At 36.6% G+C, this 24,698-nt stretch overlaps 1 protein-coding gene across 1 annotated transcript; it reads left to right on the forward strand.

Annotated features, from left to right (window-relative positions):
* Positions 1-1,724: 1,724 nt before the first annotated feature.
* Positions 1,725-8,804, forward strand: LOC124845930 (cyclin-dependent kinase F-4-like). The gene is made up of 19 exons (XM_088100384.1): positions 1,725-1,931; positions 2,727-2,930; positions 3,063-3,111; positions 3,197-3,796; positions 3,885-3,963; positions 4,039-4,107; positions 4,197-4,286; positions 4,378-4,516; positions 5,662-5,764; positions 5,847-5,899; positions 6,004-6,070; positions 6,296-6,404; positions 6,496-6,561; positions 6,656-6,724; positions 6,824-6,884; positions 6,964-7,080; positions 7,623-7,654; positions 7,899-7,971; positions 8,351-8,804. The coding sequence occupies exons 4-19, from the start codon at positions 3,789-3,791 to the stop codon at positions 8,566-8,568; spliced, it is 1,353 nt and encodes a 450-aa protein (XP_087956510.1). The 5' UTR covers positions 1,725-1,931; positions 2,727-2,930; positions 3,063-3,111; positions 3,197-3,788; the 3' UTR covers positions 8,569-8,804.
* The last annotated feature ends 15,894 nt before the right edge of the window (positions 8,805-24,698 follow it).

Below are 24,698 nucleotides of genomic sequence, written 5' to 3' on the forward strand. Positions count from 1 at the left end.
ATAAATCTTTATATTTCTTCTCTTGTTTTCTCTAATTTTATGCAAAAAAAAAATACAAGTTATATAATAAAATATATTAACAATTTGAAAAAGTATATTATTTTATTTTTGTGAGGAAAATAAATATATTAATTTGATAATTAATTTAACTTATTTTTTACACTCATTAAAAGTAAAAAAAAAAAGTCAACTATTTTATTACTTAGCTCTTGACTATTTTAGTTTTGTTATGAAAATGGTGTAATTTTATAAAATATAGACAGATTCTAAAATAATTATTATTTGAAAATAAGTTATGCTCAACATACAACTTCTTTTACAAAAGTTACATGATTTCATATTGAATATAAAAATATGAGTTTGATTTGAAAATATAATATACAAAAATTACGAAGATTAAGTACGATTTTGATTATCTTAATTAAATTTAAAAACATTGAAGCCGTCTCTACAGCCATTCAATTTTTTTAAGAAATAAGAAATTAAGAAAGGAATGAATGACTTCGGTTCAAAACAATAACATTAAACATGTATGTGAGTAAGACAAATTTCAATTTTTTTTAAAATTAGAAGTCATGGATGGTGTGTGCAACTTTAACTAACCATACATTAACATTCATCAAATCTATAAGCATGGTTAAATAATGGGCAATGATGGTATCGAGGGACTACTTGTGTTTACATATCTTAATAGATTTGTCATATGGTTTAACAAATAATTCAATTGTAATATTTTTGCTTTAAAATCATGCACACCATAAAAAACTTATAATTAAAAAATAAAATCTTGAAACCTTCGTGTATTGATTGACTTTTTGACTCAATCAAAACATTTATGAGTTGATATTTTTTGCTATATCTATTTATTACAAAAAAAATGAATAGACCTATATTTCGACTATAATAGTTAAAATTTATATAATTTGATAAACAAAGAAATTTAATATCTAAACTATTTAAACATTAAAAGTCTTTAATAAAATAAAATAATAAACCAAAGTAGTAAATAATTATATTAATAAACTTACAACAAATGGTAAAAGAATACTAAATAATTGTTCTCAATGTCGATTTTCAATTTGATTCAAATAAGTTTAGTTACCAAAGTGGAATAAAAATTATAAAAGTAATTTCTTTTAATCTAACTTTGAATATTGTGTATCGGTAATTTAGATATCGTAATCTTACTTTAATTTGAGTAATTTGTTAAGGTTATTTTTGAAATTTTAACTATGTTTTTATTAATGAATAAAATCAAGATAAAAATTAAATATATAATTATGTATAAAAGTTGAATATATAATAATTACATTAAAATTTGGATTTATATTATATGTGACGTAATATTACGTTGACATAATCTATATGATGATTAGATGTGATGTGAACAATATTATACATAGGTGCAGCATGATACAGTTATCCTTTGAGACATTAGAATCAGATTAAGGCATGATTACACACTTACACGAGTGGCAAGACATAGACTAAAAATTGATGAATTGAAATATGTTTGAAAAGAAAAATGTTTGCAGCATCATTATGAATCTTTTATATTAAAAAATAAAAAATAAAAAATAAAGAAACTAAATGATTATATAAAAATATTAGATCTGAAATAAGAAATGTAGGTGTGACGTGGAGGGAATAGAGGGTGTCGTAGCCACGCGGAGAAGACAAATTATAAATAGGAATAAGAGTTGGAGTCGAAGACAAGAAAAACAAGGAATGAAGGCGGTGACAAAGGCCCACCCAAAACGCATAAATTAGGTCTCAACCTTTTTTCTAATTCCCTATATTTCATCATTCGCACCAATCCAAACCCAAGAAAGAGAAAAACAGAAAAGCTTCGTTTAGGAAGAACAACAAGAAGCTCTGGATTCCGCCTCTTCCCGTCCTTCGAGACGGTTGTTATGCTGCGTGCTTTTCAGGTCTCATCCTCTTTCCTTCTCCCCCTCTTCTTTCAGATCCGATCCGATCCGATCCCTTTCGGATCCTTCCGATTGCCTTTTCGCTTTAGTTTCGCCGTCGTTTTTGTGCTTTTCCTTTCTTGTTTTGTTAGGCTTTTGACTGTTGACCGTCGACCAATTGAATTTGTTTGTTCAATTGGTTCTGGTTGTTAGAGGATTACGCGTTCGTTGAATTTGACTTTCTTGATGGATTTTCCGCTTTTTTTTTCTAGGTCTTGTTTTCTTTTTGTGCTTTGGTGTTAGTTAGGGCTTCGAGATAGGATTCTGGTTCTCGATATTCGTATGGATTGTTATTTATGCTTTATTCCGTCTTAGGTTATAGTTTTTGGTGTTATTAGATTATTTATGCTTCTGCTTTCTGGAATTTGATGTTTAATCTGATGGAAACATGGATAATCAATTCATAGAGATGCTTGTAGGCTATTTTACGCCTTGTAATTTCGATTCCGGAATTTAGTTCCTTGACTGATAATTTTACCTTTTTTTCCTGGAAAACTTGCAATTTTTGAACAGGATTTTCGAATTTTAATTGTTTGAGGTAAGTGTAAATGCAATTAATTTTACTTGGTCAGAGAATCCGAGTCTTCATCGCTGTTTTGTTGTAGCATCTGAAACTAATAGTTGCCAGATTTCATATGTCATTCATGTTTTTTGCTGTTAATTTTATTTTTATTGGTCATGTAATGGTAAAGAAAATTGAGTATGGATTTTTTATGAATCTAACCCTCAAGCCTTCTCCATGTTCTTTAATCATAGGTTGGTCTGGGTTTGAATCTAAAGGATCGTGATTTATATTTTGAGACATGGAGGGAGTTTGTTTCTGGACAAATTGCTACCAGTATCGGTTTTTTGCATTCCAAGAAGTGCTTGATTGGCGATTTTTCATCCTTGGAGATTTTCTTCGGGTTTCCTTTGTTAATTGCACTTAGTGTTCTGCTCCCGTTTGATGATCAGCACAGGGTACGTGATGCTACTTTCTTCTGATACAGGTGCTGCATCTTTAGTGCACTTGTGCAAGTAAGCGCTTATTCTTTTTCTTCTTTGCAAAACACCAATCCAAAAAGAAGTTTCTTGATAAGTGTTCTTTGGCAGTGCATTGCTGACCCATCATTCTGTTAAAACTTCCGGTAAATCCTCTTGGGTAAGGTTTCTACCGTGAAGAACCTCCAGAACGTCTTCCGTTTCTACTATAAAAAAAATTTACTAGCCTATTTTTGCCTTTGCAGGGCTGAAACATATAGATCGGTGACTGAATATTGGATTCTGCCTGCATATTTTGAGTGAAGCATTTGCATTGAATCAGTTCGAACTGTAGTTATTGAAATAGCCTCCTTGTTGCTCTTGATGGGTATTGTTGCTGAATAACACACATCAGTTTCCCGAAGTTTCTGAAGCAAATCCTACTTTGATTAGATGAAGTAGAGTATATTGTAGTTCTGAAGTCTTGGGTCACGGTGATTTTAGCTAGAGGGAGAGTAATGGTACTGCTTTGATCAGTCATTATAGTGGGACCTGAGAAGTGTCAGTATGATCTCTGGTTCTTGTTCATTTCCACCACCTTTACTATGCAACCATTTCGAAGCCGTGGGTCTATTAATGAATAAAGCTGTGCAGCCCGTCCATCTGAAAGTTTCTGCTTCTATGCCCTCTTTTGCTACGACAGAAAATTGATGGTGGATTTTGCTGGACCAGCAGGAACCTGTTAATATTTTATACAGCTCTGAGCATCATCTACACGAGATAAATGCCATTTATCCTTTGCGTTTTTGTTTACATTTGTTGAATAAAGAAAGTGCTGCTTAGTGTTCCCTGGGAACAATGGAGAGGTGATTACTTTTTCCCCTTTTATCAGAATTTCCTATTTCCTCTTTTGTTTTCTGTTAAATTTCTTAATACGTTTCCCTGGCAATACAGGTACAACTTAATTAAGGAAGTTGGTGATGGGACTTTTGGGAGTGTGTGGAGAGCTATAAACAAACAGACCGGGGAAGTTGTAAGTATGCGTTAACTGACATGATGGAGTTGCTCTATTTGAAGTCGGATGTCATAATACGTAGTAAAACTGCAGGTTGCTATCAAGAAGATGAAGAAGAAGTATTACTCTTGGGAGGAGTGTGTAAACCTAAGAGAAGTCAAGGTTTTACATCTTGCTTATCTTTCTTAAAGCCTTTTTTTGTAATGATTAGTTGAAAATTTATAATTACTCTCTAATTTCCCCTATGGCAGTCGCTGCGAAAAATGAACCACCCAAATATTGTCAAGCTGAAGGAAGTTATTCGAGAAAGTGACATTTTGTACTTTGTTTTTGAATACATGGTGGGTGATTAAAGTTCTTGGTAGACAAGTACTTGGTTGGATAATGCAATATCATATAGACTAATTTTAGTGTCAATTTGGGGTGATGTAGGAATGCAACCTATACCAGCTTATGAAAGATAGGGAAAAACTGTTTTCTGAAGGTGAAGTTAGAAATTGGTGTTTTCAAGTTTTCCAAGGTCTTGCTTACATGCACCAGCGTGGGTACTTCCATCGTGACCTGAAGCCCGGTACTTATGCACAATTTTCTCTAAAATCTGTTAGTTTTTGCTTTTTGATTGAATGGGAGAGTTAATGTATAACTTTTATAAATTTTTTGCATGTGTTTTATTTTCCAATATATCCTTTAATCTATGTAAAACTACTTTATTTATTTTATTGTCGTTATCGTTTTTAAAATAACCATCCCGACTTATTCTCTCAATTTCTGACTCATTTTGTTTTTTTTATGTTCCAAATTTTCTACTCTCTCCCATTCCAACCGATGACTTCTGTTTTATTTATCTCAAATTAAAATCTCTTAAATAATATTTGAAATTTAAACTAAACAACATAAAATAAATGTATTAAAAATATATTAATTTTGAAATTAATATACACATTAATATGTAGAATAATAAAAGTTATTACAGCAATTAAATTTTGACTCAGTAAAATAAGACAGACTCATTAGAATGCAGACACGTAGGTGCTAATACGCAAGTGGTGCTTTCTTTAGGTTATAAACTATATATGAAGACTTTTTTGTTCACAAAATATACTCTTCAATCTGGGTAAAACCACTTTATTTATTTCTTCTGCCTTATGCCCTTCATACTAACTGTAAAAAGTTATTCTTTCATACTCAGTTTCAATCTGTTTTTTGTAGTTTCCCCTTCACAATAACTATAAAAAATTATTTTTTCATAATCAGGTTCCATGTGTCTTATAATTTCCATGTTCTTTACACTCTCCCAATTTTTTCTTTCTCTAATTGATGACTTTAAATTCCTTTCATATTAGTTCTAATTTTCTTAAGTACTATCTCAAATCTAAACAAAACAGTATAAAAGTAAATTAGTTAAAATAAATATGTATTAAAAGATATATTAAACTTTTACTCCGTAAAATAAAGTAGTGTGTGTTTTCACTAGTTTTTATTACGTGTATTATGTAATGTATATTTTGCTAGAAGTTTCTTATACTCTGGTTTTCTCTTGTTAACGTGGTTATATACATTTTCTATTTTGACTTGTTAAATACCTCATTAGATGAACAAAACTCTATTGTGAGACATAATTGAAATAAATAAACTGAGAGCACGGTCTGCTGTTTACATCTTTATTCTGTCGCAATATATTTCTGCTTTGACCCAAGGAATGCCGATATGGTGCAGAAAACTTGCTGGTTACCAAGGATATCATCAAAATTGCTGATTTTGGCCTAGCTCGAGAGATCACTTCACAACCACCCTACACTGAATATGTCTCCACACGATGGTATGTGTCATCTACTTTCAGTAGATGTTTCACATTCTGTGTTTTAGGTATGCAATAACATGCGTGATCACCTTCTGTTTAGGTACCGTGCTCCTGAAGTGTTGCTTCAGTCTTATATGTATACATCTAAAGTTGGTGAGTGGTTGATTGGGTAACAATTGCCATTTATTTTTATCACTGATATGTTTTTTCAAGTGACAACTGTGAGTACCTTTTTATTAACATTTTTCCCCTTATAGACATGTGGGCAATGGGTGCTATAATGGCTGAGCTTTTCTCTCTTCGTCCCCTGTTCCCGGGTGTCAGGTATTAGCTTCTCACTTGCTGCTCCCTCCCCCCCCACTAAACACCTAATGATGATTTTTTAACTGCAACATAGCAAATAGATCTTCACCGTGGAAAACAAAATTTTAGCACCTGGAACTTATAAAATCTAACGATGTTTATTTGCTTAAAAGTGGTATCATGTTCTAAAGCAGTCCTGATCAGCAACTGGATGTCATAAATAATCTGTTTCTCTGTGACATGCAGTGAGGCAGATGAGATATACAAAATATGTGGTGTGATAGGCAATCCAACCCATGAATCTTGGGATGATGGACTCAAGCTTGCAAGGGATATCAACTACCAATTTCCACAGGTTAGCATCTAGGATGCTAGTTGCTTAATTAATTTACTACGTATGATGGCATTCTTCTATTCACTTTATATGCCTTTTGTACTTTCTATAGCTTGCTGGTGTGCATCTTTCTGCACTGATCCCGTCTGCGAGCGATGATGCAATCAGCCTTATCAAAGTAAGTAGTTTTGGTATATTGGTCAGTTGCTTAGGCCTGTGAGCCATTTGATCAACAAATAGTGTGTAATTCATTTTCTTTTCTGTTAATGCAGTCACTTTGCTCCTGGGATCCCTGCAAGAGGCCAACAGCTTCTGAGGCCCTTCAGCATCCTTTCTTTCAGGTGGTCTTTTAACGAGCTAATGTTTTGTTGTTTTTCTGTCAAGAATTTATCTTCTTTTACTTTACAAGCTGTCTTATTGGGACTTCTTATTTGTGGTAGAGTTGCTTCTATATTCCTCCATCCCTTCGCAGCAGAGCAGTAGCGAGAACTCCACCATCTGGTTTGTATTATTTATTTGTTATCTAGGAATGTGTTTATTGTGCAATTGAGTGGGGATCATTATTGTCCTTTCTTTTCAGCTGGAACCAGAGGAGCCCTGGATCACCAAGGGGTCAAGAGATATTCTGGTGTTTTATCCAATTCAAAGGCCACCAATAATTTTTCTTCCCAGAAATTACATCCTCCTTTAGCTTCAGGTGACATATTACATATTTATTGAATAGAACATTGCATGTGTTGTATGTGGAGCAAAAGGAAGCCTTATCATTAGGGAAACGACAAGTAAAATATTTTACTGTTCTACGTCGATTTGCATGTGAATTAACTACCCATGCTTATAATTCATAGTAAATAAGTTGCTCAACACTGAAATATTTTGAACCTTTTGACTATTTTTCCTCACGGTTAGCAACTTAATGGTGTATTCTTACTAAATAGATTTAGTTTTACTTAATAAGTTAATAGAAGCTTGCCTCATCAGAACCAAAAGATTCCTTGGGCTCTTTGATGCACCTTGATGCACGTTTCAGTTACCTTGATTACTTTGAAGATAATTCAATTATATCATGATTTGGTTTAAAATATCTGTTTGTTTTTATACAGAAATTTCTTATCCATATAAAAGGTTTTCCCCCCGTTGGATTTATGTATATAATAATTAGGTTGTTTTTGGTTAGTGAAATACTTTATATTTGTGAATGTGAAGATCGTTGTTCTCATCCAATTAAGAATATTACAGGTGTGCAACGGAAGCTGGATATGGTAAATCAGGTGAGTTATTCTCTTAACATGCTTTTGTTCTTTCCACCGGTCTCTCACTAACTAGCTATATATGCTTTCTTTTTACTCCCAAGATTCAAAAAACACGATATCCAAATTTATTTGAAGTTCTTTTACGTATTATTTGTATGGGTCTTATTTGTCATCTTGAATAGACTAATATGTTTATCTTAAGCTAGTTCCTTCCTCGTTAAATCCATCTGTCATGCCAACGATTTCTATGTTTCTTCTCTAGGATGGAATTAAGAATGAAAAACCTATGAGGAGTACTAAACCAAAGTATCGACAGCCAGGAAAGGACAGCCCAAGTAAGCTTTTAAGTCTCTGGTATTTTAATTATTTTACCAAGTATATGTAACAGGTTCGAACTGAATTGTTTTGAAGTCGTACTGGTTTAGGGAAAAACTGATTATACAAAAAAATAACTGAGCCGCGTTCTAATATTCACTCCGACTGGTAATTTAATACCAGATTACATAAACACGGAAAGTGAAACAGAGAATTGAAAGAGGTCTAACACTTTGTTTCACATCTACGCAGTAAATTAGTAATTAAAAAAGCAATTGAAATTACGAAGTTACAAAACTTTGTTCCACACTTTGAATTGATTGGCATTCTTTTTGAGAGATTTGTTTTTCTCATTGTGTTGATTAATGTTTATGGAAACCTGTGTTTGGTTGTTGGCAGCTTTTACGAACAAGGGGAGGTATGCGCGTGGGGTTTCAGAAGCAGCTGAGAAATTGGGCAATTTGTCTGTTAGTACAAGAAGACAATCAATGGGACATCCCCGTCCTCCACCAATGAAGGCTGGAGTGAATTGGATGTCTGAAACTGGAAACTTCATCCTTGGGTCCGCCCAGCAAATTCAGACTGGAAGAACTTTCACCCGAAAAGTTGCCGGATGAGTAAAATGTGCGACACCCTACAGTGCATGCTCAATGTTTGTGTGAATGTCCTTAAGTATAAATATGTGTGTTTAGACTATTTTATGGCTTTGGCCAGCTCTAAACTACAAAACTATTATGTATTGCCTGTGTTGTGAGTTGTTGGTAATCGTCTCGTACCTGTGGGACATGCAGAGCTAAGAGCTAAACTGATACTTTAAACTATAAATAAACTTTTTCCTTAATTGGAATTTGGACGATTGTACCATCACATCGTACACCGTCTTTTTATTTGCCTATGTTCTGTATACAAGGTAATAATAACGATAATAATAGTAATAATTCTCATAAGTTCTTTTTATTTTTCATTTATACAATTTGATCACTTGATACACTGAATCTTGGCTTTATCAGTTCTCTTGCGACTAAGGGGTACAGTGTATCTTGGCTTTATAACACTAATCTTTGAAGATACTGCCATGTTGACATAATGAAATATTTATGAAGTCACATTATGACATTCTTCTACTGCAATTAACATGTAAAATTAGTAGAAACGAAATTATATATATATATATATATATATATATATATATATGTATGTATGTATGTATGTATGTATATTATATGTTCTTTTATATAATATTTGTAATATGCAATTTCTAATTTTTTAATTTATTTTAATAAGAAGTTGTACTTTCTTTTCATATTTTTTCTAGTTCAGGTGAAAAAAATCATCTAACATGATCTTTGGCAAGAGTCTATCGTCACTTTTATGTTTAATAGTCTCACTGTATCTCTTTCGGTCTTTGAAAGAGGGGAAAATGTTTAAAGTAGTTCTATTATTTTTCAAAAGTTGAAAACGATTCTAAGTTATAAAAAAATGGGTCAAAAGACGTGTTTAGTTTATATTATTGCTTGACAAAACAGGTCAAAACAATGTGAGGACGGTGACTGGTTCTGTCTTACAAATTTTCTTCAACGTTAGAGAGCACTGAACTAGCTGTGAAATAGTGGGGAGTTTGATCGGAGAGTGGCAGAGATGTTCGGCGGGAAGGTGGCCAATGGGAATACGCTGTGGCTGCCGGCGTATGGGTTTCATAAACGATATACTAGTTAAAGGAGTATTTGCTTCATCAGTTTCTTGTGCATTAATTGGTGTCCTGACCTCATTGTGGGGTGGATTAGATGTCATATTACCATGAAAATTTCTGTTTCGTAATTTATTTACTAAAGTCTTCTCTTGTACTTCATTCCTCTTTTCATAAGTATGACTTGTGGTAGGACCTAATTCATATTGTTTACAAGCCACGTAAGCAACATTGCTCTGATCACTATGACCATTTTGCATGGTATTTTCTTCTAAAATGTTATCCTCAATGAAAAATCAAAATGTTTCACATAAAGGCTGGATGCTTCTTTCACATAAAGGCTGGATGCTTCTTTCACATAATCTTTTGTGTGCATTGTCATTAACCCGAAAGGTGTGCTTGTTTCCATATTCCAGATTCTGCTTTTACTTTGATCTAATACTTTCCTTGGATTGCCATCATAATTTTGTAAATTGCATGAGTTCTTCATCTCAGTCCATCTTCCACCATATTACTTTCTCCCATAGCCTTAGAAGGATCATTACCCATGGAAACACACAAACTGTGAGCAAGTAAAATTACCTCATTCTAAAATGTCTCTAGGTGAAAATGATGAGCTTCGGGTACTCACTTTGGAGTTTTCTTAATCCTAGCTTTAATAATCAAAGACACTGGTTGGGTGATTTTTGTGAGAGGGTTGAACATTTTTTTATTCGCAAGAAACTCGCAATTAAATAATTTGGGAGTTTTTGTCCTGCGATTAATGTTCATCTGAAATTGAGTTTTCGCAGGTTCTTGGTGGCTATGGATAAGGTTCGATTTAGGTTTCTTTACGTCTATGTGATTTCTTGTGGGTTTCAAAGGAGGAGATTGGTGGAGGAGCTCGTCTTTTTGTTTGAGTTTTTTCGAAAGTCTAGCAGAAAAGATGATGGTGGTTTTTTGGTTTTGTTGTAGTGGCACATGGAGGATGTGATCTGGTTGTTAGGAAGAAGTTGGTAGCCTTAGCAATGGTCTGAGGTGTTGACGGTGGCGGTTTGTGACTCTAACGTTTATGGAGGTGGAAGATAAAGCTGATGTGCAATTTGTTTTCTTAAAATTCAAAATAGAAACATTATATTATCTTAACCCATTTTTTCATAAATTTGAGTCGTTTGTTACTTTTTAAAAATTGTAGGATTATTTTAAACATAACTCGTAACTCTTCCGGGAATCAAAAGAGGTATTAAGCCTTTATTCAAAAAGAAATTCAATTGTTTGGCTACAAGTCCTTGCACTTACTACGTCTACGATTTTTACTCTATTTGTTTTTTTTTTCCTTAATCACGCTTACCTTCAGCTCAAGCGAGTTTTTTTGTTTGTTGTTTCTCTCTGTCTCTTTTTTGTATAAACATCTCTCTTTCTTTGCACTTTGGTAATTCAACAATATTCGTTGCTCAGAATAAACTTGACTTTTTAATTTGTTTTCTTTTATTTTCTATTTTCTGTTTGCTCTCATTTTGCGCATACAGTTTTCTCTCTGGATTCATCATATTCCCACGATGTCTAAGTTGGTACTTAATCATATTGTTGTATGAGAAACTACAAAAAGTCTAAGATGGTATGCACGTCTCTAACTCTCTTGTTTCTTTCTTTTTCTTGTTCTTTCTTTTCATGAGTGAATAATCAACTTTATTTTTCTATTCATAGTTTTCTATATCATCATCCCAGTGAGAATCCGGCTATCCCTTTGGTTTCTCATGTCCTATTAAATGCCAAAAATAAGCTAGAATTCATTGATGACAAGGTAGAAGAAATTTGGAATGATCTTAAATCTATATTCCTTTCAAGAGATCTCATGAGAATTTCAGAGCTGCAAGTGGAGGCTTCATCCTTAAAGCAAGGAGATTTCACGATGACTGAATTTTTTTACCAAGCTTGGAATTATATGGACGAACTTAAGAACTTTAGGTCGAATTCATTTGTAGTTGTAGTAGAAGGTGTTCTTACAGTGTTGTTGCACTCGTGACTTGTAGTCATTGTGGGAAAACAGGTCATACCGAATCCATTTGTTACAGGAAACATGGATTTCCGTCAAATTATGAACAAGAATTTGAGACTGTAATGAACAAGAAGGTATGCCTTCAAAGAATGATACAAGAAGGCCTAGCACCATTGGACCTATCACTTAACAAACATGGATTTCCGTCAAATTATGAACAAGAATTTGAGACTTTAATGAACAAGAAGGTATGCCTTCAAAGAATGATACAAGAAGGCCTAGCACCATTGGACCTATCACAAGGGGGATGATCAAGAAGCTACAAGATGAGTACTCTCCCAAAGGCCAAACCCTCTTTGCTATCTTCGGATGGAAGATTGGAGACCTAGAAGATGCTTGTAAGATGCCAAAACATGGAGAAGGGTAAAAATGGACTTTGGCACATGGGGGGGGTGTGCGCATAGTAGTCTAAGGGGTAGAATTAGCTTATTTCAATTCCTTATGCGCATATGTAATAAGCCACGTGAATAATATGGCTTCTAAAAGAACCATCACATTTTGCACATGTGGGTAAGGTGGCACTTGATCCGTATTTTGTGGATCTCCTTACTTCACATACATTGCATTGCATGGAGCTGAAAGTTAGCTATAAGCTACTAGGATAAGCATGTATATGACTTTTGGAAATATATAGAAGATGAATTCTGCACTTTGTAAATTTCTCTCGTCCGAAAGTCCTCTTTGCTTGCTTGCTTTTCCATTGCTATCTTCTTCCATTGTGGAAGCCGCCTGAGATAGCCTACCATTCCCTCAAGCCAACTTCCATTTCACTTCATCTAATCCCTTCAATCCGCTACACACATTCCACTTAATCCAGCCAACACAGAGAGCATTCTCTGCTACAAATTCTCCAAGCACTGTTCCATTGATTCTTCAATTGCAGCAGAGCTGATTGCTTCATCCAGACTCACGGATCTGCTCCTATGCATCCTCCTTGATGCATCAAGTGGTATCATGAGCCTAGGTTCAAGTTAGAACCGTGAGATAAGTCCAGATTTCTTCCATTTCTTTGCTGTCAAAAATTTCATGGTTGTTCTTGATGTGTTTCTGAAAATTCTGCGCTGTTTTTCATCAATTATTGCTGTGTTTAGGATCTATTCTTAATTTCATTGGCTACTAGCTGTCTTTGCTTGAGTTTTCCTTCATTTTATTCGGCTGTCTTTGCTTGTTTGAGTCTATTTTACCATTTAAACATCATTTCTGGTGTTGTCTTAGTCATGTTTGGTTAATTTGCTGTTCTGTCATCAAATCTGGTTTTTAACCCAGTTTTACGGTTCTGAAAGTGTTGGATGTGGCTACACCAATTAAGAGCAATGAACAATCAAGAGATGAGCTCAGGTGTTTAAATTTTTGCCAACCAAACTCAGATTTGCATGGTTTCTGTTCTGTTTTCCAGAAAGTGTACTGCTGTAACAAAAATTCTGCTGTTCATATAGCCTTGTGCACTGTTCTATTGAACAGCAGTTGAATGATCCATTGTCTGAACCATTTGGAAGATGAAATGAGTTGATTCCAAATAGTTTGTCATGTTCCAAGCATTTGGCCGAGATGCATGTGTCTCCTTGAGAAAATTCTGCTTAATTGTGTGTGGTTAGTATTAGATCATTGCTAACCATCATCAACACTGAATTTCTGCATTTGTGCAACTTTCAAATACCATTTCTAACTCCTCTTTGCTGTTTTCAAATCAGAATTGCTTTTGAATCAAAATTTGACCATGCTAGTTGTTAAATTTAGCTGAAATATGGTACTGCAGTAGTGATTTTCTGTTTTATATAGTTTTGATGTATCCAATTAGTTCCAACAAGTCATAAATCATCATCAAAACATGTTTGAATAATTGGAAAATAACTAGGTGCAGTACTGTTCATTTGGTCTATTTTTCTGCATTGAAAAAAATTGACTCTGCTGCAAAACTGTGCTGGTTTTTCTGTCAAATTCTGCACTGCATTACTTTGCTTGATTCATCATTTTTAGATGCAGTAAAAGCCATAGTCCATTTAAAATATTAAGATAACAATTCAAAAGAGATATTACAAATGTTAAAAGGCACTTAGGACCATTGCATCATCAGTTTCGAAAGTTTGAAGTGTATAAAAATCTGGTGCAGAAATTTGGTGCAAAAATCTGGTGCAACTCATTCAGGCATTTCATCAAACAGTTTTGTCAATTTTTAATGCATAGCCAATTCGTGTGTGATTCTGATCTAAAGTCTTTTCTTGTGTTTTAAATCTAATCTAGAACCATTCTTAGGATCTATTTGAGGTGCCACCGTGTTTGAAACTCCTTTCATTGCTTGATTTTCGATTTTTTCTACATTCTGCACACCAACTGTTTGAAAAATTTCCTGGTGTTGCTGTCTTTTGGTTGTGAAAATTACAGCATTTGAGGTGATATTTTCAGTGATTAATTGGCTTGTTGGGTAGGTGGTTTATACCTCAGAAGGTGTATCACGATTGGAAGCATCAAAGAAGGTTCAATGAAGAGGAGCAAAGACAAGAAGATGGGACTTTGGATGGGAAAACCGTGATAATTCTGCAGCACACTTTAGAAGTGCAGAGTTGTGTTCTTGAGTGATCACTTGCAGCTGAGAGGATTGTTGTGAATTAAGCATAGTTCATTCTTTGTTTTGAGAAGCCAAAGCTGCACACATCTTTCCCTTAGCCAATTCACATTTTTTTCTTACAATTTACCAAATTTCTTTTGTAATTTCCTTTGGTTTCTTTGGTTGTAAGTTCCAAATCTAAGCAAGTGAGGTGCTAGAGTTCACAAGTGCTCTTCCCTCATTTGTAACTAGACTCAAAGAAGTCTCACAACCTAAAATTGAGTAGTCGGTGAGTGTGTCTTAGATCCAAAGTCTAAGCCTCACCTAGGAGACCTCACTTTAATGGTTTTTCCAATTTTCAACTAGATAACATATATCTTGTGCGAATAGGAAGCTCTCTTAGGGGTCCGAATTTAGAGTTAGGTTGTGTTCTTTCTTTGCTTTGTGTTTTTCTTTGTTGTCTTTAAGACTTAAGTGGATTTAAGAGTGATTTTGATCTAAGGACTCTAGTAAGTAGCAAGAAGCATATTTGGCAAGGAAAAGGCTTGGTACTTAAGCATTCCTAGTGAATCACCTCCCTTACCTGGAATATTGCTTCAAGTGAAAATCTCTAGTCTTTACTTCAAGAATAACATTTAAGTCCATCATAATGTCTAGAAGGCATTCTCCTAGGATTAGTGATAGTGAAAAAGAACATTTTTCTCTTCAAACTTTAGTTAATGAATTCAAGGAAATAAGAAGAGAAATGAATGAAGAGAAAGTCAATAGAGAGCTTCAAAATGCTGTTATTCAAGATGGGTTGAGAATGATAAGGAAAAGTAAGTCTAGGGGAAGTCAGAGTGACAACTCTCAAGAGGGAGGGATGACCATGAGTCTGGGTGATTATTACCCTCATCAGCCTTCTACTTCTAGAAAGCATAGGAGAAATTCTCATGCACCTCCACCCCCTAAAGAAGTCAATGTTGTGTTGCCTCACTTCCATGGGAAGGACAATGTAGAGGCTTATCTTGATTGGGAGATGAAGGTAGAACAATTGTTTGAATGCCACCAAGTAAGTGAAGAGAGGAAGGTCTCTCTAGCTACCCTAAGCTTTCAAGGGTATGCAATGTACTGGTGGACTGCCTTGGTCAAAGAGAGGCTTAGACATCAAGCCCCTCCCATCCACTATTGGAATGATCTCAAGTCTGCCCTTAGGAGGAGACACATTCCCTCCTACTACAATAGAGAACTCATGGATAAACTCCAAAGGTTACAACAAAGGTCTATGACAGTTGAGGAATATAGACAAAAGATGGAGTTGTATATGATGAGGACAGGCATAGTGAAGGGTCCAGAAATTACTTTAGCTAGATTTTTAAGTGGGCTCAATTTTGACATAAGAGATAGGGTTGAACTTCTACCTTATAGAGATTTGAATGATCTTGTTCAAATGTGTATAAAGGTAGAACAACAAAACTTGAGAAAATCTTCTTCTAAAAGAATTCAAGTTCAACCTACTTTTGAAAAGAAAATTTTTAAAGAAAAAGAGCCATTTAAACCTCTAGCCAAAATAGAAGAGAGACCCAAGAATTAAACACCCTCACAGACCAGAACAAGTGAAATCAAATGCTTCAAATGTCTAGGAAGGGGTCATGTAGCTACTCAATGTCCTACAAAAAGAAACATTATTTTGAAAGGCAAGGACATTTATAGTAGTGAAAGTGACACCCCAACTAGTACAAGTGAGAGTGAGGAAGAAGAGAGGGAAGAGGAAATATATGCTGATGATGGGCAACTTCTCATGGTGAGAAGGATACTTAGCAACCAACCAAGTCTTGAACACATATCACAAAGAGAGAACATCTTTCACACAAGATGTAAAATTCAAGAAAATCATTGTTCTCTCATTGTTGATAGTGGATCTTGTTGCAATTGTTGTAGCACAAGGTTGGTTGAGAAGTTGAAGCTTGATATTATATCCCATCCAAAACCTTATAAACTTCATTGGCTAAATGAAGATGGGGATATAATAGTCAAGAATCAAGTGAAGTTGGTATTTTCCATTGGGAACTTCCAAGATGAAGTTTTATGTGATATAGTTCCCATGGAAGCATGTCATGTGTTATTGGGGAGACCATGGCAATTTGATCATCAAACTATCCATCATGGTCTAACCAATACCATCACTATCCATCAAAAGGACAAGAAGTTTGTGCTTCATCCTTTGACTCCTACCCAAGTGGCTAAGGATCAAGCACAAATGAAGTCCTTAAGAAAGCAAGAACATGATCAAAAGAAAAAGTCAAAAAGAAAGGAAGGTATAGCAACAAGTGTGCCACCTAAGGTCACTCAACATGAAGTCCTTTTAAACAAAAAGACTTTAATCAATACACTTTAAGTTGAGCAACCTTCATATCTTCTTCTTTGTCAAGGGACACTTACATGCACATCTAGTGATTCAAAGACTTCAAATCTTTCTCCATCCATTCAAAAACTTTTGAAAGAATTTGATGATCTATTCTCACAAGAAATTCCAAAAGGGCTTCCACCCATAAGAGGAATTGAACATCAAATTAATTTCATTCCAGGGGCAATTCTTCCTAATAGGCCAGCCTATAGGACAAACCCCCAAGAAACTAAGGAGATTGAGACACAAGTCCAAGAGTTGCTAGATAAAGGATTAGTTCAAAAGAGTCTAAGTCCATGTGCTGTACCAGTGTTGCTTGTCCCAAAAAAAGATGGGAAGTGGCGGATGTGTTGTGATTGTAGAGCTATCAACAACATCACAATCAAGTATAGACATCCCATTCCTAGGCTTGATGATATGTTGGATGAATTGCATGGAGCACAAATATTTTCAAAGGTAGATTTAAAAAGTGGCTATCACCAAATAAGAATTAAAGAAGGTGATGAATGGAAAACTGCCTTTAAGACCAAGTTTGGATTATATGAATGGCTAGTTATGCCTTTTGGTCTTACAAATGCTCCAAGCACATTCATGAGACTTATGAATCATGTCCTTAGGGATTGCATTGGGAAGTTTGTAGTTGTCTACTTTGATGACATCTTGGTATATAGTCAAAATTTGCAAACTCATGAAAATCATTTGAGAGTTGTTTTAACAATTCTTAGAACACACAAATTGTTTGCAAACTTTGACAAGTGTACCTTTTGTGTTGATAGTGTCATATTTCTTGGATTTGTGGTCACCAAAAATGGGGTTCATGTGGACCCAGAAAAAATAAAGCCCATCCAAGATTGGCCTCCTCCAAAGAATGTAGGAGAAGTAAGGAGCTTCCATGGGTTGGCAAGCTTTTATAGAAGATTTGTTCCTAACTTCTCTAGTCTTGCTTCACCCCTCAATGAGTTGGTGAAAAAAGATGTTACATTCCATTGGGGGGATAAACAACAAAAAGCTTTTGAGCTACTCAAAGAGAAGCTCACACAAGCACCCATTCTAGCTTTGCCAAATTTTTCCAAAACTTTTGAGCTAGAATGTGATGCTTCAGGAATTGGCATAGGTGCAGTATTATTACAAGAAGGACACCCAATTGCATACTTTAGTGAAAAACTTCATGGTGCCTCTTGTAATTACCCCACCTATGACAAAGAACTCTATGCACTTGTGAGGGCTCTTCAAACTTGGGAACATTACCTTGTTGCCAAGGAGTTTATCATTCATAGTGATCATGAATCACTTAAGTATTTGAAGAGTCAACACAAGTTACAAAAGAGGCATGCTAAGTGGTTGGAATTCATTGAACAATTCACTTATGTTATTAAATACAAGAAAGGAAAATCCAATGTGGTGGCTGATGCTTTGTCAAGAAAAATTAATCTATTAGCCACATTGGGAGCTCAAATTCTTGGATTTAATAACATTCTTGAATTATATTCACAAGATCTTGATTTTGCTCATATCTATGAGGAATGTCTCAATAAGCCTCAAGGAGGATTCTATGTGAAAGAGGGGTATCTTTTTAAAGAAGGAAAAATTTGCATTCCCCAAGGTTCACATAGAAAACTCCTTGTCAAAGAGACACATGAGGGAGGATTAATGGGACATTTTGGGGTAGAAAAGACCCTTGGCATGTTGAAAGAAAAATTCTTTTGGCCTCACATGAGAAGGGATGTTCAAAGGCATTGCTTTAAGTGTATAACTTGTTTAGAAGCTAAATCTAAATCAATGCCTCATGGACTTTATACTCCTTTTGAATGTTGCTTCCACCCCTTGGGAAGAGATAAGTATGGATTTTGTGTTAGGTCTTCCCAAAACTTCTAGGGGTTTTGATTCTATCTTTGTGGTGGTAGATAGGTTTAGCAAAATGGCTCATTTTATACCTTGCCACAAAGTAGATGATGCAAGCAACATTGCAAAGTTATTCTTTAGAGATGTGGTTAAACTTCATGGTCTACCTAAGGTAATAGTTTCGGATAGAGATACAAAATTTTTTAGTCACTTTTGGAGGACCTTATGGTCTAGATTAGGGACTAAGTTATCTTTTTCTACTACTTGCCATCCTCAAACAGATGGTCAAACTGAGGTAGTAAATAGATCTCTTTCCACTTTACTAAGGGTAGTTCTAAAAGGTAATCACAAATCTTGGGATGAGTATCTTCCTCATGTTGAGTTTGCCTACAATAAAGTAGTTCATGGAACTACTAAATTGTCTCCTTTTGAAGTTGTTTATGGTTTTAATCCTTTAACACCCATGGATTTAATACCCCTTCCAAATGCTATTGATTTTGTTCATCAAGATGGGGTATCTAAATCCAAGTTTGTCAAAGAATTACATCACAAGGTTAAAAATCAAATTCAACAACAAAATGAGAAATATGCCAACCAACACAACAAGGGCAAGAAAGAGTTAATCTTCAATGAAGGTGATCTAGTTTGGGTTCATCTTAGAAAGGAAAGATTTCCTCAACTAAGAAAATCCAAACTCAATCCTAGAGGAGATGGACCTTTTAGAGTGATAAGGAGGATAAATAACAATGCATATCAAATTGATCTTCCTCCTGAATATGGTGTTCATGCTACCTTCAATGTATCTGACCTTAAACCTTTTGCAGGTTATGCAAGTGAAGATGACGATCCTATGGATTTGAGGGCAAATCCCTCTCAAGAGGGAGGGGATGATACAAGAAGGCCTAGCACCATTGGACCTATCACAAGAGGGATGATCAAGAAGCTACAAGATGAGTACTCTCCCAAAGGCCAAACCCTCTTTGTTATCTTTGGATGGAAGATTGGAGACCTAGAAGATGCTTGTAAGATGCCAAAACATGGAGAAGGGTAAAAGTGGACTTTGGCACATGGGGGGTGTGCGCATAGTAGTCTAAGGGGTAGAATTAGCTTATTTCAATTCCTTATGCGCATATGTAATAAGCCACGTGAATAATATGGCTTCTAAAAGAACCATCACATTTTGCACATGTGGGTAAGGTGGCACTTGATCCGTATTTTGTGGATCTCCTTACTTCACATACATTGCATTGCATGGAGCTGAAAGTTAGCTATATAAGCTACTAGGATAAGCATGTATATGACTTTTGGAAATATATAGAAGATGAATTCTGCACTTTGTAAATTTCTCTCGTCCGAAAGTCCTCTTTGCTTGCTTGCTTTTCCATTGCTATCTTCTTTCATTGTGGAAGCCGCCTGAGATAGCCTACCATTCCCTCAAGTCAACTTCCATTTCACTTCATCTAATCCCTTCAATCCGCTGCACACATTCCACTTAATCCAGCCAACACAGAGAGCATTCTCTGCTACAAATTCTCCAAGCACTGTTCCATTGATTCTTCAATTGCAGCAGAGCTGATTGCTTCATCCAGACTCACGGATCTGCTCCTATGCATCCTCCTTGATGCATCAAAGAATCATTTGAAGTTTGTTATAGGATGAATGACTTTCCTCATGGACATATTTTTTACAGTGGAAGAACTAATATTGTCAATACTCTAGATATCAAGTAAGATGCCATGCTAAATAGTGTTTTTAGAGATCAAGACATGCATGTAACACAACAATATCAAGTCTTAATGTTGCAGTAACTCCTCCAGGCACTAGTATCATTAACAGGGAGAGGCCCAAACGTGTGACTCACAAGCCCAAAGGCTGGGATGATTTTATTCATTATTAGATATTGAGTCAGCAAACTTCTAGAAACTGTTGCATTGTGCATGTTTGTTACCCATTAGGGAATAGTGTTGGAGGGTGGTTATATACGATTGTAATTTATGTTTTGAGGGATATAAAAAAAGTATTTTCTCCTTCCCTTTTCTGTTCAGGAGTTCTCTCTGTCCTCGAATACAAAGCTCTTCCCATATCTCATCATTTGGTTCTCTCGTTGCTTTCTTCGATGGCGGAATCCGTTCGCAAGACCCAATCAGAAAAAATGGATGAGATGCTCCATAACATGTCTCTTGTCATCTCCAAGATGGATGACCTAAATCTCCGTCTTTCTGCCCTGGAAAACCATCCCCCTTCTCCACCTCCTTCTCCTCTTCCAATTTCTTCACCAGTTAATCATCGGCATTTTCTCAAGTTGGATGTGCCCCGTTTTGATGGTTCTGACCCCCATGGTTGGATCTTCAAGATCTCTCAGTTCTTTGACTATCATTCCACACCTGAGGAAGAACGGATCACTGTTGCGTCATTCTACCTCGACGGACCTGCTCTTGCGTGGTTTCAGTGGATGTAACCACAATGGACAGATTCATTCCTGGCCACAATTACTGCAAGCTTTAGAGACCCGTTTTGCGTCGACCGCTTTCGATGATCCTCAAGGTAAGCTTTTCAAGTTAACTCAAACTTCCTCTGTTGCTGCTTATCTGAGTGAGTTCGAGACTCTTGCTAATCGGATTGTTGGGTTGCAACCCCAATTTCTTTTGAGCTGTTTTATTTCTGGGTTAAAACCGGAAATCCGTCGTGAGGTGCTTTCACAGCAACCTCAAACGCTTTCTCAAGCCTCTGGGTTAGCTCGTCTTCATGAGGAAAAGTTTCAGGATCTGACTCGTATTGTTCGACAGCGTAGTGGTCCCGGACCGTTGCCGTTGCTGACCCGGTCACCCACTACTCCTCTGGTACCTTCAGTCCCTCTGAAGCAGTTGCCACCTCTCTTACCGGCTCCCCCTCCGCGCACACGCTTTAAGCAATTAACCGAGGCAGAGATGGCTGATCGACGAGAGTGTGGTTTGTGTTTCAATTGCGACCAAAAATTCTCACGCAATCATCGCTGTCCTGCACGTTACATGCTGTTGGTTGCTGAAGAGGATGATGATTCCGGCGAATCTTCTTTGCATGCTCCAATTTTGGAACCCAACCCACCAGATCCTGTTTCACCCATTATCACCGATGATCCGAATCAGGCCCAACTTAGTTTGAATGCTTTGTCGGGCTTTGGGGCTCCCGAAACGTTGCGGGTCTCAGGTCAGATTGACCAATTTCAGGTAACAGTTTTGGTTGATGGGGGCAGTACCCATAATTTCATCCAAGAAACAGTGGCTAATTTTTTGGGCCTATCTTGTAGCCCAATTTCAGTTTTGAAAGTTATGGTAGGAAGCGGTGAAGTTCTATCATGCACTGAAGTATGTACAAGGGTGGAATTAATGATACAAGGGCATAATTTTCAGGTGGACTTATACATATTGGGAATGACGGGGTCTGATATTGTTTTAGGGGCCCAATGGCTGAAACAACTGGGTCCAATTCTCATGGACTACCAAAACCTTACTATGCAGTTTAACCATCCTAATGGTCTTATTGTGTTGAAAGGCCAGACTGTTTCCCCTCCTGAACCTATCTCTTTTCACCAATTAAAATGTGTCCTTCATTCAGACCCTACAGCACAATTCTTCTATCTTAGCGTCACGCCACAACCTGACACATCCTTACCCCTCCCTACCCTCGCACATGAACACATTCCACTCCAACTTCTCCTACACAAATACCATTTCCTTTTTACTGAACCTTATTCTCTCCCTCCTAAAAGGTTTTCTGATCACTTTATTCCATTACTCCCAAACTCTATCCCGGTCAATGTTCGACCATACCACTACCCACAATCCCAGAAAATTGAGATTGAAGCTCAAGTCTCTAAGCTGTTAGCCAATGGGTGGATACAACCAAGTGTTAGTCCATTCTCTTCCCCGGTCTTATTACTGAAGAAGAAAGATGGCTCTTGGCGTATGTGTGTTGATTACCGGGCCCTTAATGCCATTACTGTCAAGGATCGCTTCCCGCTGCCTACGGTGGATGAACTTCTTGATGAATTGGGTCATACTCGGTGTTTTTCTAAGCTTGATCTGACTTTCGGATTCCACCAGATCCGTGTAAACCACAAGGACACTCACAAAACCGCCTTTCGCACTCATGACGGTCATTACGAATATTGTGTAATGCCTTTCGGGTTATGTAACGCTCCTTCCACGTTCCAGTCCACCATTAATGACATTTTCCGCCCATGGTTACGTCGATTTGTGATTGTTTTTTTCGACGATATATTGGTTTATAGTGCCTCTCTATCTGATCATGTTGCCCATCTACAACAAGTTTTCTCTATATTATCAGAGCACAAGTTTTTTTTGAAACCTCAAAAGTGCGAGTTTGGAAGACCTAAGATTGCTTATTTAGGTCATATTGTATCTGATGGCAGAGTGTCACCTGATCCCTTAAAGATTTCAGCTGTGATTGATTGGCCAGTTCCTACATCCGTTAAAGGTCTTCGTGGATTTCTTGGTCTAACCGGGTTTTATCGAAAATTCGTGAAGGGTTATGCTTCCATTGCTCATCCTCTTACCGAGTTGCTTAAGAAGGATAATTTTCATTGGTCACAAGCAGCACAGGATTCATTTGATGCGTTGAAAAAGGCATTGACAGCAACTCCAGTTCTAATATTGCCGAACTTTTCTGAACCATTTCTTGTCCAAACTGATGCTTCTGGCATGGCCATGGGTGCAGTCCTTTTACAGAGAGGCCACCCCATCGCTTATTTTAGTAAGGTATTTTGTCCTCGAATGGCTCGTGCATCTGCATATTTAAGGGAACTTCATGCTATTACCAGTGCGGTCAAGCGTTGGCGACAATACCTCCTTGGCCATTTTTTTGTAATCCAAACAGACCAAAAGAGTTTGAAGGAATTAATGTCACAGGTAATCCAAACCCCTGATCAGCAACATTATTTATCCAAGTTGCTGGGATATGATTACCAAATTCAATACAAACCGGGAAACACTAATATTGTAGCTGATGCTTTGTCTCGATCACAATATCCCACGTCGGCCTCTTGTTTAATATTAACAGTTTCACAGTTTGTCTTCTTGGACGAATTGAAGAAAGAGCTTCAGAGTGATTCATCTTACATTTCCCTGTTGGAAAAATGTGACACCAACCCTTCTTCCCATACCGAGTACAAGAAAGTGGATGGATTTTTGTTGTATCAGGGAAGAATATGGCTTCCTCCAAATTCTCGTTATAAGGCAGCTATACTCCGAGAGTTTCATGACACCAATACAGGGGTACATGCGGGTGTCAACAAGACCTTGCAACGTCTTAGTGCTAATTTTTATTGGGACTCAATGAAGAAGGATGTTCATGACTATGTATCACAGTGTACGGTTTGCCAACAAACAAAGTACCAAGCTATGAAACCAGCAGGGCTTTTGACTCCTCTTCCGGTTCCATCTAATGTGTGGGAAGATGTGTCTATGGATTTCATTACTTGTCTCCCTCCTTCATTTGGATACACTGTGATCCTGGTGGTTGTAGACCGTTTTTCTAAAGGGGTTCACTTGGGTGCGTTACCCACCCACTTCACTGCTTATAAGGTGGCCGACTTATTTGTTTCGATGGTTTGCAAGCTTCATGGCATTCCAAAGAGTATTGTGTCTGATCGGGACCCCATCTTTCTTAGCAGATTTTGGACTGATTTATTCAAGCTTAGTGGCACTAAACTCCGGATGAGTTCCTCTTACCATCCGCAAACCGATGGACAAACGGAGGTGATGAACTGAACTATTGAGCAATATTTGAGGGCTTTCATTTTTCACAAACCTTCTCTTTGGTACAAACTTTTACCCTGGGCAGAGTACCATTATAACACCTCAGTTCATTCCCATTCCGGCCTTTCCCCATATCAAGTTATTTACGGGAAGCCTCCTCCCTCCTTGCCCTCTTATATTGTTGGGTCATCATCAATTGCTGCCGTAGACGAAACATTATCATCTCGTGAGGCCATCCTTCAGCTGCTGCAACAAAAACTACTCAAGGCACAAAATCGCATGAAAGAGTACGCAGATAAACACCGTAGAGACGTGATTTATGAAGTGGGTTCTTGGGTGTATGTCAAGTTACAACCCCACAAACAGATTTCCCTCTCAGGTTCCAAGTACCATAAATTAGCCAAACGCTACTATGGTCCATACAAGGTTTTGATGCGTATTGGCCCAGTAGCTTATAAATTAGAGCTGCCTTCATATGCCAAAATACATGATG

This window comes from Vigna umbellata, chromosome 10 (genome assembly GCF_029865625.1).
Source record: "Vigna umbellata cultivar VRB3 chromosome 10, Vumbellata_1.0, whole genome shotgun sequence".
Taxonomy (NCBI): Eukaryota; Viridiplantae; Streptophyta; class Magnoliopsida; order Fabales; family Fabaceae; genus Vigna; species Vigna umbellata.